The sequence below is a fragment of the Toxotes jaculatrix genome, chromosome 23, assembly GCF_017976425.1.
Source record: "Toxotes jaculatrix isolate fToxJac2 chromosome 23, fToxJac2.pri, whole genome shotgun sequence".
NCBI lineage: Eukaryota > Metazoa > Chordata > Actinopteri > Toxotidae > Toxotes > Toxotes jaculatrix.
The window spans coordinates 14,884,604-14,900,509 of record NC_054416.1 but is presented as its reverse complement, the minus strand read 5'-3'; the positions used below and the strand labels follow the sequence as shown (position 1 = coordinate 14,900,509).

Genomic DNA, 15,906 nt, shown 5'->3' with positions numbered 1-15,906 from the left:
CATTGATCATTAGCAAGCCGTTTTAATAGTGCTGATCTATGAGGGAACCAAAAACCAGGAAGTCCAAAATGGATGTAGCTTTTAGCTTATTAGCTGTGTTGCTCCCGATAAAACCTCCCTCTGTTGGAGTATTATGTTACGGATTATGGTTTATCTCTTTTGAAAAACTGTGTGAACTCAGTGTCCTGTTAGCTAACGAGCTCGCTAATCAACTGCAAACGTTTAGCAAGCTTGCTAGCTCAGAAAGATCCTCCAGACAGAATGTTCCCACTGTCAGTGAGGACGTGGGAATTGTAGGAGGGGGGGGGGGGGGGTGTTAGCTAGCTACGACCTAATTCGATGTTCTGCATGGAAATGCCACTGTCTTGATGCTGTTGCATCATTTGATGTTTACCAAAGCTTTTTCGTTCTCGCTTGAACTTATGACACACGTGTGCCATCTTTGACTCCCCCAAAGTAAAAAATCACAGGGAAGTTTGTGACCTTATGACAATATATGGAACCGTTGGAAGAATTATTGCTTTAGTGATACCTTGCTTATAAATACGTGGCTGCGATCGTCCACACTGCCTAACTGCGTTTTCTCCATCGCTGAACAACATCGTTGATAAAACAGCTGCTAGAAAAATCTCTACTGTAATTGCATTACTCTGTTTTGAGATATTATACCTCAACCTATGTTACATAAGCAACAATAAGCCTTGTAAATAATTCTTGGAAAGCGCATGTTCACTTCTGTGTCACCACTGCAGCTGTTTAATCCAGAGACCACACTAGACAACATTTTGCATACGGTCCTGACCATGGACAAACTGGGATCTTGAAGTCTTTGACAACCTGCATGACATAGGCCGAGGTGATCCTGCAGGACTGTCAGCTACCTTAGTGACATGAAGGGTGTTGGTTTAAACATCAAAGTTTTAAACCAACAGATAAAGTTGGACAAGGACATGTTTGCATCTTTGTGAGGTGTCCTGAATGTGGAATTGGTTCTTGCTCTGCTATGACCCCTGTCTGACCTGCCTCTACAACAGGCATGGGTTGGGGGATGGGGTGCGGTAGTGTGGGGCAGGGTTTGTGGGTTGCAGCTTGACCATATAACCTGATGGCACCAAAGTTAAAAAAAAAAAAAAAAAAATCCCATACGTGGTTACTTACTATTAAGTGAGAAGAAATATGAGACATAAACTTATATAAGTTTGAGGTGTAGGAATAAAAGTGAAAGATTATTTATTTCATCTTTAAGTCTTCAAACCTGCAATCTTTCGGTTTACTTACATAGAGAAAAGATTTTTTTTTCTGTCATAGACATCTCTCCCACAGTGGCATCTGTTCCTATGTCAAGTTGAATGGATAATGGAAAAAATAGGTTTAAAGTTCTCTGTGTTCATGCGACTCAGATTTATTTTGGTTAAAAATCGCTGTGGATTTTGAATGACTTATGACTTAAAGTTTCAGCTTATTGTTCATTTAGGTGAAGGGATACTTCGACCTTCTTAATAAATGGGTACCTTTATTCTACCCTCCACACTGTGACCTATTAAATAGTCTGCTGCAGAATTAGACCCAGTATTGGCTGGCATGTCTCTCTCAACATGGAAGCTATTGATTTTTAGATGGTACATTTAGGTCATTTTCATTGAGAATTTAATGATCTGGTATCTTTTGGTGAACCCTAGTGGAGGCATTCACAAACATTTAGGGCTATGAAAAATACAGGTGTGTGTGCATGGCTACGATTTAATACCTTAAGGCTAATCCAAATTTGAGATGAAACAACAAACTTAACTTAATTCAGACCATGAAGCTTAATTACGTTTAAGATTCAAATTAAAAAAGCTTAGCCTTTGTAGAGATCTGTTAACAATGGTGGGTCACCTCGAGGAGAGGGAAGGATGGAGGGAGGGAGAGGCTCTTTTATTACCAGTAAATCTAAGGGCATTGACCATGACCTCTGTCTTTATAATGTTGAGCTATGGAGTCATTCATATTGCCATATTGGATTTCTGCCCTCTGCGCTCTGCAAGGTGAAGGTGATGTACAGATTTATTTTTTTCTGTACATCATTTCACAAGGGCATTTTAGAAGTCAGAGTCCAGTTCTTTTTTATGCACAGTCACATGCTCACACATAACGGTCAGTAAGCTACGCCCTATTAGCTTCCAGGCCACAAGCTAACTGGAATGTTAAGTCCAACACATCTCACAAGCTGATCTTATTGGACGTGGATGTTGGGAGTTATTCATTTCATGGGATTTCTTGGCCAATAAGCATTGTTTAGTAATTATTTAGTGACTGTGTCAGTATTTCTATTTTAAAAAAGGACAAACAAGTCATGCAGATTGCAGTCTGATTCGACGTAACAACAAAAATATCATGTTTTTCAGAATTACTCTACTGCAACAATATTTTTTGCATTAGTTACTGTAATAATCAGCCATGGGTGAGCTGGGCGCCCTCTGCTGGTCAGTCAGGACATCTCAAGACATTTCACTTGATTTTATGAAATGAAAGCAAATACTCCAAACTGAAATGTACAACAAGTCAAAAGCCCTTCTTATGGTCACTGCAGAATATCACTTGAATATTGGAAGTATGATGCATAGAAACAGGTATAATTTTGTGCACATGCATTTTCTTAAAATTAATCCGACACCTAAACCAAACTGTTCGGTGAAAATGTCGTATATCGCACAGTTGTCTTGTTTTCATGGCAACAAGCACAAGACTGATGATTGACGGATTTACCAACTAATCATTTTCTGGTGCCTGTGTGTCACTGGTTTGTTTCATGTATAGGCGGGGCTACGTGGGAAAAATGACATGGAGCCTGCTATCGCGCAACAGGGTGGTATGCTTATGTGTTTGCGTCAGCATGGAGTCTTCTGGCATGAAGCACTGGAGCCAAGGATCTACCCAGGAGACATGAATGATTTTGGTGTCCATGTTCTCACCACTTGACCAACAGGATAATCTACCGAAGACATGGTGTGTTCCTTTGAGTTTTGTATTATTCAGGCGTTCGAGACCTGTTATTTTCAATATGATGGTCTGTTTTGTTCTTGTGTGGAAGTGGGGGAAGACAAAAGAGGAGAGCTGGCAGTATATTCCAAATAAATCAAAGTTGGTGCGTTAACAAGATTAAGTAGGACGTTCACAAACAGGAATGTGGGCCACTATTTGGCTTTGATCGCCAGTGTGTAGTGGCTATGATGCCAATTGACTGATTGACATCAGATTTAATAATCTATATAATTGTTTTTGTACAATTCTCATAATGCTACCCCTTATAATCGGATGATCTCTCCCAATATGGTGGATCTTGGCGGATACTGCTGAAACTCAATCACCAATCTCTGATATTTAGCTATTATTTGTGATTTCATTCGTAGTCTCCAGCAACAAATATGGGTGTAGAGCAAACCTTATTCCTACCTCGGTCAAAGCTCAGCGTGTTAACCAAGGATAATCCTGACTGCTGTTCATGCGATCAAAATTCAGCATGCTTTACATTCTCTTAAGCGCCAAAACGTTTTGTCGACCATCATCCTCGAACTCCATGACTTGGCCAATTCACAAAGTTATGTGATGGGAGTTTTCTGTGCAAATACTCCAAAGCCCCCCACCATGGCATGGGCATGATTAAACGACCAGACCCCCAAAAAGCAGGCAGCGTACTGGAATTTGCTCTCAGCGGCGTCTTTGACGACAGCTCAACGAGTCTTTGCGAAACGTGCCAAATTCCATTTTGTTTGGAGTTTGCTGCCAGCTGAAGAGAGGAGGAAAGCAAGAGCATGAGAGTGTAATAAGAGGAAGAGTGAATCAGAATGACTGTGTGAGACAGAAACACAAAAAAACAAAAACAGCATCGCTCTCATTGGCAGGACTGGAGTACCCAGCCAAGCCTGACGGCTCATCTCAAAGCATCAAAGCATGATGGAAAAATACCAGTGTCCACCATGTGTACTTGTGTGTGTCTGCTGTGACCAGACAGTGTTTTCACTACAAATACCCTTACAGCTCACATGGCTGATTGATAGATTATTGGAACATGTCTAGCATTTCCGTGTTAGCCTCTACAAACCAACAACTCCCCCTAAGAGACTGACTGGGCCCCCCTCCCCTCCAATCGAATCACTTAATGGCATCAAAAGACAGTGCTTAAACACCCACTCACACACACAGGACAGACACAAATTAGCAGATAATGAAAAGGGGCTGATAATAAGCCTGAGAATAGATACAGCGACACAGTAAGACAGGACACAAAATGATGTCCTGTCTTTTGCAAAAGTGTCCATTTTTTTAAAAGCAAAGTTTTCTAAAAATGATGATGAAGCACTGAACATCTCTGAAGTTTTCCACATCCCCGTGAAGAGTGTAGCCTAGATGGTGTTTGTCTAATATTTAACACCCTGTCTGCAACAGGCATGATTCAGATATAATCTTCAGTTGCCCTACTCACGCAAGCCTGACAGAATAGATGGCATTTTATTCTACGTTACTCTTTTAGATGGCAACCCCCCCCCCCCCCCCCTCCAAAAAGACAGAACTGTGTTCAGTATGAACAGGATTTGGCCTGCTCACTGCTGAACTTCCTCAGCAAGATCACTTCTGAGGCCAGAGGCCTAAGGTCTGTTCTGCTCTGGAGTACTATTAGCATTGCAGCAGCACTCTAATTGCACTCCCGTAGCATTTAGCAGCAGCTAGCGTTATGGCCTGTACACGTGTCTCATGTATTCACAAATTAACATGTAAAGGATGCTAGATCTTTAAATAAATGCTGTTTTCAAAACCTTTTGTTATTTTGTTGCTTTTTTTGGGGTCAGCATATGCTTTTATCTATTTGCTTTTTTTTTTGCGAAAAAGTGCACCAACAATGGACTTATTGATATAATTCTATGATTACCTGCATGGCTTCAAACATGGTTAACTATATCCTAACATTGGGTTTTGAACCTGTTGTCTTTCTCAGTGTTCGCCAGGAGTCACTTTTATATTTTGTGGTGTTTTCCACAAAGCGATCTCTCTTTTTGTTCCGTGATTGGTGCCGTAGAGTAAAATAGGACTCAGAAGCCTAGTGTCACGACCCTTCTGTGAGTTCACTTTCTGGCATTTAAGTGCATGTTGACAGAGTTGAGAAAGGGAACAAGCATGACAGACTATCAATAGAATGTGTCAAAAGACTGAGGACTTCTACTGCAATGCTACATATGGCTTGTGCTTGGATTCTCAACCCAGAGGCCTCAGCATTTGAAGATTCTGTGCATTACATTTGCACTTGGTTCCTGGAATCTACCTGAGCTTCTGTACTTTTGTGGAAACACCCCTGAGTGCTCCTTCCACCACGGGGACCACGTTTGTCTTCACATTCTACACATTTTCTATAGCTTTTCTTTCACCACCTTGATGCCACTTTCTTTGCCTTGTGCTGAGTCATCCGCACAGTCTGCATCTTGGGTCCTATTGTGGGGCTATATTCTGTTTGTGGTGACCTGGCCTTATCCAGGATTTTCCAGTGTCAGCCACCTCTTCCTTATTCCCTACTTGCTACACTGATAATGTTTCATCCTTGGATGGCAACATATGGATGTACTCATAGGTGGTTTGTATTCTATATATGGCTCAGGACACTGACCTTGATAGTCACTTGGCCCTGGTCCTCCTCTTTTAGGGGGTTTGCACAGTCCCTGTGTGCTGGATTTGAGATAGAATCCTTTCTTTTTGCTTTGTTGGGAGTTTCTGGGTCTTGATATTTGCACTTGCCCTGTCCCACCTTAGTCGTCTTACTACACAAACGGGTAAAGAATTACTGGTATATCTTTTATGTTGATGACTTGAGTGTAGTTCTTACTGTTGAAGAGGTTATTCAGTATAGTATTATTCTTTTCTGTGTGAAACCCTTCCTGTGTCTCTGTGGCCATCTGTTAATTCAACCCCTTCTGTCCCATTAATCCGCTCTCTTCACAACCATCCGTCCACAATGGGACACATGCTCTCTACACTGAGGGGGTCCAGTTGGTAAGGTTGAAGCTAATGCAGAACAGCCGCACTTGATGGCCTTGTTGCTCCATAGATGACATAAATAGGATGTCGTGTATTTGGATGGGTTTAGCATGAGAAACGAGACGAGGCAGTAACCATGGTCTCGGTGAGTCCTACAGTTGTGACGCTCTGGCACTGAGATTCAGACCACATCTTCCAGAGTTCCCAGCGTTCAACGATATACATGTGTTGTATTGAATTCATGTCGTCAGCCCTAGGACAGTACTCAGATGTGTGTTCTTACAGTCCTAAATGACTGTTGTGTTGTTATCTAGAGCTTTGAGTCCCTGGTATTGTTTCTTTCCTGTATTTGGCACATTCGCCATGGTGGTGATGATAATGCCAAATGATTCCATGCTGTGTAGAGGGAAGTTAAAGGTCAGTAGTTGGATGGTGGGCTTCCTTTCCTTCCTCCTCTGCTTGTTTGGCTAGCAGCACTTGAAATCTCTGTATAGCAGTTTCATAAGCCTGAGTACAGTTGTATTGCTTCTGGTCTGCTAGATTATTAAGCTCGGTGTTGGACTTCAAGTACAATTTGCAGTCTCCTGGTTATTATACTTGCATTTACATCTACTTTGTGCCACCCATAGCTAGGGCTGGATATTGTTTTTATCTGTGTGTCATCAGTGTCAATACAAGCCTGAGTGTTTTACTGCAGACCTGTGGGTTGATTAGTGGAGGTCATGACTTCAGTTGAGGTGAATATCCCACGTCTTATTCCCTCCCAGTAAAACTCATTATTTATTGGCAAGGGAAAAGAAGGTGCTGGACATTTGCTGTTTGGAGGACAAGGACTGTAGTGCATAGATATAGGTCCAGCATTCTGAACTGTGAAAACAGGGAAAATTTGCAAAAAAAAGTATATTTTTTTAAAAACGAAGAATTTTTAAAAAATGTTAGATAACTCATCAGTGGGTGCAACTTACAGTACTTCCAACACAATTTGATCAATATTCAAAAACTATTGAGATTCAATACCCAGCCCTACCTATATGTTACTATATGTTAGCGCATACTTACATTATTTTGTTCTATTTTATACTGTATCACTTCTCTTTTTTATGGATTCTTATGTTGCATGTTTTGTTTTTGCAGAAGCTTGTTTTATTTTGTTTACTGCATCTTTTGTTACCACCTTGTATTCTAACCTTATTAAATGCAAAACTCTTAAGAGCAATCCTCTCGTTTTTGATTGTTTTCTTACGTGCGGAAACCAAGTGCACCTGAATGCTCACTCGGTTTATGTGGCACAGTTTCTTCAGTATTCAATAATCAAACTTAATCACATTTTCCCTTGGACCCACAAAACTGCTGCAAGAACACTTTGTGTACCCACTCTGATGAACCCTCACCTCCATTTTATTGTATGTTATATCAATTCTTTAGCTAAGCTATGGACAAATACTCATGTTTGCAATGTGGAGTGGGTATCGGAGTGTATTAATATTGGTATGGGGGGGTAAGGGTGTGCATTTGGATGTAAAGAAAGACATAGGGGTCAAAATAGGTGTTCCACCAGCTGTCATTTATCTGTTTTGTCCCATTCTGTTTCTGCCTTTTTCGCTTCAGCCTGGCTCACCTGTGGTTTCTGTTTGTTTCCTTCTGTCTTGCTTTTTTGGGTCCATTCATCCACCTTCCCCTTCCCCTTTTACCAAGTGCTTAATCTAATTCAGCTACCTGGCTCTTATCTCTCCCTGCGGAGTTTCGTTCCCCTGTGGTCAGTGATTTTGGGACTGTGTTTGTTGTGTTTCTCTTGCCAGTGTGTGGTAGTCAGTAGTTGTAGTATTTGAGAGGGTGGTTATGGTTGTCCACCATGGCCTGAATAATATGGTGCAGGCTTGATTTCCTGTAATATGTGGGGATTTTTTTTGTCTTTCTGGGTAGAGTCCCATGGCAGCATTATTCACTTTCTGTCCTGCCTGTTATTCATTCCCGTGCTAATCCCGTCCCTTTCTCACCTATTTGCCTTTCAGATCCAAGCAAATGTTGACTATTATAAAGCTCACTATGGGTCAGTGCTGAGGCTTCTGTATTCTACATTTCTAGCCTCATGTAATTTGCGAAATAAGGCCTTTTTAGCTGGACCGCAGCACCAGGGCCAGGTCCTAGAAACACAAACTGAGAGATGAAGCTATACCATTGGTTGATTTTCCATGTGGGCCATTGCTCTTTCAAAATGAACGGGCATGAACAGTTCTTATTACATCATTGGGGGGTGTTTACAGGCAGTGTTGTCAACTTAGCACCTTTGTTTATAGATTTACCAAATCCCCCCACGCCCCAAAAGAAAACACCTTGAGACCTTTTTGGATGAACCTTTCTGTAGTTGGTCCTTCCCTCCACAGACACACCTCTCTCTGTGTCTCATTCAATTGACCTCATGTCAGTGACATAGATATGAATGATTGTCTTAACTTTCACTCTGATCATGTTACAAGTAAATATGGCTGAAGCCACAGCACAGCTGTTGTCTTGAAGTGACTGCTGGTTAACATGGATCTTAATGGGCCAAGTTTCAGTCACTGTTTCATACTTTGTTTCATTGTCTGGCAGAAACAGAGAAACACATAAATGAGAACAGCTTTACTGTGAATTCAGCTGAATTAAATTACTGTAGATGTGAGAACAGAGAGGACAGAAGCAAACAGATAAAAGACTGAAACCAGCTGAAACTAGGCAGGACACCATGACATCATGAATACATCATCTAGTGACATTGAGCTTTAGCTACTTTCCACTGAATGAAGTGGTTTCACAACAGTTTTCAACTACGTCCTTAATTTCTCACATTGACCAGTCATATACAAGGTTTTGACTGGGTCTTGTCTAAACTTGTATTGTACAAAGAGTCACACATTATAACCCCAAGCTAAAATGGATGTCAAATACAGATTCCTCCCCAACCCAAGCCAATGTTGTGGTGTTGACATGGCACGGGTGCAGTAATTGGTGATCGATAGCTACCAATTTGATTCTTCTTTCCATGATTTCACTTTAATTGGCAGGAAATGACTGAATGTGTCATTTTTGATTAAGATGTTCATTTCATAAGGAATAGACACAGTTGTTTCCTGTTATTGGAGTGATTACATCATGAGCACAATCAGATACAAAAAGCTGTTATCCAAGAAGATGACATATCAATGACACAATGTTGCTTCAAAAGATGTTCCTTCCATTTTTCTACACCACCCAGGATTTGTCGCCTGTCTGGAACTCCCAGGTCTGGACAGCTCTTGAGCTCTCCTAAACCCTGGTTTAAAAAAAAAAAGATAAATATAAATGTTCAATAATCTCTCCTTCACTTTGTATCTCATCAGTTGTTTCGAGATGAAGATTGATACCAGCCTGACTATGCCCCAGCTCCCAGAGGCCCTGTCCCAGGCAGGCCTACAGTTTGCTGTGGCCACTGAGGAGGACTTCGATGAGATCATGGCTATGAGTCAGGACATCTATGGAGGCCTTGACTACTTGCCCACTAGATACACCAGCTGGCTGCAGGAGACCAACCGCACAGTCATATTGGCCCGCAAACAGGGGAAAGTGGTAAGTTCAAAACCATTTTATACAGACATTATAGGCATTATGGCATTTTAGGACCCACCAGTTCATCTTTGGACATTATAATACTAAAGTGCCATTTAATGTCAGAAGTAGGGGCAAAACCAACAAATAAAACCACCTGAGATGCAAAGGGTACATGTCCTAGTATTAAAATCACTCTACGTGACAGTGGATTATTCCAATCCCTGTAGCTGTTTTAGTGAATTGCAAAGCAGTTCAAGAGCAAGTTGTCATAACTGGATTATCCCCTGATTATATATGGGCTGAAAGGAAGCCACCACCACACACTAATATAAACAAATCTGCCCATGCATTACCAGATAAAGCTCTTGTTACTGACTGTAACTGTGAGTTTAACTGCTGAATTCCAAATCGTAATCTCTCACACTGAAAAAGTAATCACATTGCAAGTAATGCTGCCCAACACGGATGCCGACACCCATTGTAGTATGAATAGAACTATATGCACATGCACTGAGCCTTTAAGTCAACTGGTAATTTCTAAAGGAAGTCGATTACGATGCATTTAACTACTAGCAGGATTTAAGGAGGCTACTTTCTGTTTTAAAGTTAAGATTGGACTCAAGTGTTTAGATGACGTGGATGGATGTAGGAGGTCCATTCCTTGTTTTCCATATCTCAGAAACAGGAAAAAGAAACGGTCATGTTCTTCAGCCCAAGGTATAGGAAAGGTGTAAAGTTTTAAAACAGTCCGTGTGATTGTCGGTCTTTTTGTTTCTTCCCTCTCCCTCCATGATACTCGACAGATTGCTCTGGAGTCAGTGTGTGTGATTGATGACGGGGAAACCATGCTGGTGGAAGGCCTCCGTGTCGCCCCTCAGGAAAGGGGCAAGGGTGTGGCAGGGGTCCTGCTCCGTTTTTGCTCCGAACTGGTCAAATCCAAGTACCCAGAGGTGAAAGTAAGCCGTCTGACCCGGGATGATCAGCTCGGACCCAAGGACTTCCAGAAGTATCGCATCATTACCAAGCAGGTATCAGCCATGAAAGAGTAAGAGAATTCCTGTGCTTTTTGGTACTGACACTTTCAGTGTTTCACTGTTGTAGTTCTTTGTTCACACATTGGCTTTCCATTTACAGGGTATTCTTCTGGTGCGCTTCAGAGCTGAAGATCTCAAGCTGCGTCTGTCTGCACTTGGTCTAGGTGGAGACATCCAATCCTCTTTGTCCACCTCCTCTTCTAACTCTCCTCCAGTGCGTCTCGACCATACAGCTATCCACCGGCTGTATCTGACTACTGACCTGATGCACGGGGTCCTTCCTAATGCCACCATCATTCAAGATTGGCAGCCATTCAAGCCTCTGCCCAGTAACATGGCCATTCTACTGAAGAAGGACATTGACTGGATGGTGGATAATGTGTCCAACCCAACCGTGGCTAGCCTCTGTACCTTCCCTTTCAGGGTGCCCATTGGAGATGACTGGTAATTGTCTTTTCTTTATTTACTCATCATGCCAGGCAGATGTTAGTAGATAATTCAGGCACAACTACTGTCAGTAAGTAAGTGAACAATAATATAGTGGTGTGCATTACTGTCTATCATAGTATCTTTGATAGTAACACTAGGGGGCACTAGAGCTTTAAGTTTACTAGAGATATTTGCATAAAAATACTCATGACATTTAAGACAAAAATGATTCATTTTCCGAACAAGTCATTCTTTCTACTCAGTCAGCTGACTCACTTTTTTTTAAACTAGGTATTACCTGAATATTGACATGTTCGGTAAAGACCTGGACCTGGCTCGGCAGCAGTTCTTGTGCCACCTGCAGCGGCACACAGCCACCCTGAAGGGTCATGTGATGTGCCAGATGTTCCTGGACCCACCGCTCTGGAAGCCCATGGCCGAATTCTGCCACAGCACCTTAAGCGTGGAGCTGGTGAAGGAGTACACCGAGCAGTGTGTGGTGGAGTCGGATGTCGTCTAGTTACGAAGGGAGGATGGAGAGAGTAGAAGATGAAAAAGCCAGAAAGGAATGAAGACGAGGGTCTAGACAACAATGAATGGACACAACTCAATTACACTTGACAGAAAAACACAATCCTCCATACTGGGGAGACAGAAACCAAGTAAACAAAATGTAGTTTCTACAAAACCGAATTTCTAAGAATGCATTGAGTTTGACAAATACAACAAATACACGGTGTGGACATAAAATTACAAACATCATGTAATCAGCTGCAATAGGTCTGTGACAAATTTGTAAAGATTCTATTCAATTGGTGTCAGAGGTGTGTTGAAGCTGTAGTTTTAAGGTGTATGTAATATATTTAATGCCCATATATATATATATATATACACACACACACACACACACAAACACACACATATGTATATGTGCGTGTGTGTGTGTGTGTGTGTATATATATATTGAGAGAGAGAGAGATAGGAAGGTTCAAATAAGAAGAGGGGGGTACTAAAAAAAAGCATAAAGACCTTTATCAGACGTCTTCATGGTCTCCAGATGCTAATAGCCCCATGGCCAACATATTTAAAAATGTTAACAATTTAATTTTGAAAAGAAAACAAAAAAAAAAAAAAAAAAAACAGGAGGCCTAATCTGAAAGGAGCCTCAGGGCAGTTAAATCCAAGGGAGTAGACTCCAGGGTAATTAGGTTAGCTGGTCAAGGTGGTTTGCAACTCATCAAGTTAGTTAACCAAAGCAGTATGGAAGAGTCTTAGATGGATTTTGGCCCAAAACTTCATTAGAAATGCTGATGTGACTGGATCCTAGTGCAACACTACAAAGTATAGCCTCAAAAATCCCTATAGCGTTGAATCATCATCTCCTTAGCTTAGCTTGAATTTACGTTTTATTACAATGATTGCAGGTGTTTTTGATATTATGTTCACCCCTTGTATGTCTCATGACATGGAAAGGTGTTATAAGTGTGATGAAGCTTTCTCACGCTGGTAGCAGCGATGAAACCTTAAAAAAAAAAAAAAAAGAAACTTAAAACAGAAATGCAAATGAAGTACCCTTAGGGCATCTCAGATCTTTTCATCTCTGTTCCTTCTGTAAATAGGAAACGTCTAAATATGTACACAAGCTGAGTTGGGTTACTAAATCTGCACAACTCTGAGGGCACTTTATTTAAAACTACGCAGACAGGTTGTGTCTAAGCTGGAATGAAAAGGAATAGTTTAGGATCAAATAGGGGGTAAGTCACAGATCCCATTGCTCTGATGCTTGATGGCTGAATCTGCATTACTTAAGAAACAGCAGCAACAAATCTCAGCAAGAAACAACAAACAAAGCCTGTTAGTGAAATGCACACGCTCAGTCACAAAATGGCTTACCATTCACCCTTTGTTATGGTCAAAGTTATGTCTTTTTTTTGTTTATTATTATTAAGTTACTAATTTAATATTTTTTATTAAATGCTGCAATAAAATGTTAACAAACGATTAACTTCTGAAGCTGTGAGTGTAATCTAGGCTAACTTTTGTAAATTGCTAATGTAATGCCAAACATTATGCTAACGAAAAGGTTTAACAGACTACTGTGCAGTTTGCTAATGGCTTCAGCTAATGCAGGGAGAAGAATGAAGATAGCTGTGTTAGAATTAACAGAAACATAGTGTAATATTTAACCATTGCTAATATTAGCTGGTAAAAATGTTTTTTAGTAATAAGAGTTCCCTCTGTCACTATACCAGAATGAGAGCAGTGTTAAGAGAAGGTTCAGCCATGTCCGAAAAAAAAATCTCTACAGTCATTTTACTGTGGCCAAGGACAATACTTGCATTTGTCCATTAAAATCCAAAATCTCCCATTTCAGTTCTGCTGAGTTGAGATGTGGTGACTATAAAGGCCATAGCATATGATTAAAATCATTTTCATATCCATCAAAAAATTCAGTGAGCCCTTGAATCCTGATAAGCATCTGTTTGTCCACTGTAGTCACATTTTTTCCTTTAATTTGTCTCCTATCTGTATATCAAAATGGAAGCAACTATTGTAACAATAATGACTCTTCAGTTTGAAGTTTTCAACCACACTGACAGCGTGGTTTTAGGAATGGCAGTGTTGGTTGGTACGTTGGTCCTCTGCTTTTGTCCAGACAGAAGTATGAAGACAACTATTGGATGGATTGTTATGAAATTTGGTACAGAAAGTTCATGGTCCCCAGAGGATGAATCCATAGTGCCACCAGTAGTTTAAGTTTTAGGTTAAATATATCCAGTGGACTAACATCTATGACACAGATTTGGCTTAAATCACATAGACTTCTCTTCCCTCTGGATATATTATAGTAATACTGGTGATCCTCTTACTTTTCATCTAGCGCCATCCTCAGGTCAATATATTCAGTTAGTCTAATACTTTGTTTTATGACCAAATACCTGCAAAACGCATGACATTCCCATCAGCCTCTTCTGTCATTTTTGTTTAGCGCTAATTAGCAAATGTTAGCATGCTAAACTAAAGACGGCTAAGACAGTAAACATTCAACCTGCCAAACACCAGCATGTTAATTGTGACTCATGTTAGCATTTAGTTCAAAGGACCATGCCCAAGCACAGCTGCTAGCGTTGCTGCAGGCCTGTTTCTTTGCTAAGTTGCCATGGTAGAAGCACAATGCCAGACACCAATGTCACCATATACAAAATAATAAACTTGGCAAGCAACAGACCACTATGCATTCTTTGGCCTCCCCCCAACTGTAGTCCATTATTTTCTTATGCTAGCACGTCTGCAGTATCGGCTATATATTAGCCTCTATGCTGTAACATTAAAATGGCATCCTGTGTAAATGTCCACGAAGAGTGTGTAAAACAGGACCATTGGTTTGAGCCAAAAAGGAATCTATTTGACCTTCCTATTGCTTGGACCATCTTATTTATCTTATCTTTGACCACCTTTTTCTTCCTTTATGCAATTTTCTACTAAGTATGACTGGGCCTATTTTTTGATGAAAGCTAAATTATGCTTCAGTTTTTAGACAAAATAAATGATTAAACAAGCATCCTTTAAAAATATATATATATATTAATATTTAGTTTGGCCACTTGACATATTCCAGGGAGCATAACAAAAGGGGAGGCCATTTTAACCCAATTGTTTGTAACCAAAGAAAGTCACCTTTCATCTAATGCCTATTATTTCCTGCCTGGAGTGAACATGTGAAAATATGCAAGGTTGGACAAGCCATGGGTGTAATTATTCATAGTTTGTTTTCTTGTGATCATTAGTATTATAGTGTAATTATTAGTTTGTCATCTTGGCGTAACATAACCCAAACTGTGTTCTCATGCTCCAGATTCTGGCATGATCCATCTGGAAGAACATCTGAAAGTATGTGCCATTATCCCTGTGTTTAAACAGGAGTTGCCCCCCTGGTTCCTCCCACTCATTATAAGTTGTGAATAGTCTTCCTATGCTGAGACATAGGCCCTGGTTTGGTGTGTGGCCTTTTGTTTAACCTGCTGCTTTATAATACCATCTGAAATAATGAAGGTCAGGTCAGGTTAAACTAGAGTTTGGTAGCCCACTTCAAGGCAGGCACTCAAGATTCAGTAAAGACCCAGCATATTAATTCCCTAAAAAAAGCTATAATAACTCAATATAACAGTGAAACAGGGGCTTTTGGAAGTCCATCAGGACCTGGGGACCCCTGAACAGTTGAGTGCTTTGCTTTGTTGGTAATCCAGCTTTAAGTCATAGACCACCCTTAGGCTAGTTTTGTTAAACATCCTGTTAGTATTACTAGTGTCAGACATGAATCTCTGGTGGTAGGACACGGCTGGTTTACTGCACTGTGACCTTGTTTTAGCTGATCATCAATCATTCCCATGGGTAGCCCAAATTTACATATTATTAGCCTTATCCTCCAGATCTTCCTGACATAATCCTATCAGTTGGTTCTTAGTCTGCCCTGGAGTATCCACTTGGAAACCAGTCAAAGGCTTAGACGTCCAGAAGGGCATCCTGATCTGATGCCCAAACACATCAACTGGCTTGTTTTGATGCGAAGGAAGTTCTATTCCAACTACCTTTCAGATGTCTCTCAGAGTTTTTCACCCAGTCTTCAAGGATGAGACAAGACCCCCTTTGAAGGACGCTTCGTGAGCTTTGGCATACATCGACTAGTAAATCCAGTGCTTGGCTTTCAGGCTAAAGTCCAATTTGACACAACACCAACATGAATGCTGACGTGGCAGCAACCTGCCCATCAATCTCACGGAACGTGAGATTGCCCTCAGTCATAAATGAGACCCCAGGGTACTTGAAACTTGGGTTCCAGCTCCGAGTTGTTATTATCGACCACAAAAAC

The 15,906-nt window shown here is 40.9% G+C and overlaps 1 protein-coding gene across 1 annotated transcript; it reads left to right on the top strand.

Annotated features, from left to right (window-relative positions):
* The first annotated feature begins 2,929 nt into the window (after positions 1 to 2,929).
* Positions 2,930 to 11,556, top strand: nat16 (N-acetyltransferase 16). Its single transcript, XM_041031374.1, has 5 exons — positions 2,930 to 2,988; positions 9,366 to 9,591; positions 10,377 to 10,601; positions 10,708 to 11,051; positions 11,328 to 11,556. The coding sequence occupies exons 1-5, from the start codon at positions 2,930 to 2,932 to the stop codon at positions 11,554 to 11,556; spliced, it is 1,083 nt and encodes a 360-aa protein (XP_040887308.1).
* The last annotated feature ends 4,350 nt before the right edge of the window (positions 11,557 to 15,906 follow it).

What these genes read in the sequence shown, in the direction of transcription:
- nat16 (XM_041031374.1), top strand. Translation starts at nt 2,930, where the DNA reads ATGATTTTGGTGTCCATGTTCTCACCACTTGACCAACAGGATAATCTA. An exon ending in CCCGCAAACAGGGGAAAGTG is followed by an intron (nt 9,592 to 10,376) that starts GTAAGTTCAAAA and finishes GATACTCGACAG; the next exon opens with ATTGCTCTGGAGTCAGTGTG. An exon ending in ATCGCATCATTACCAAGCAG is followed by an intron (nt 10,602 to 10,707) that starts GTATCAGCCATG and finishes TTCCATTTACAG; the next exon opens with GGTATTCTTCTGGTGCGCTT.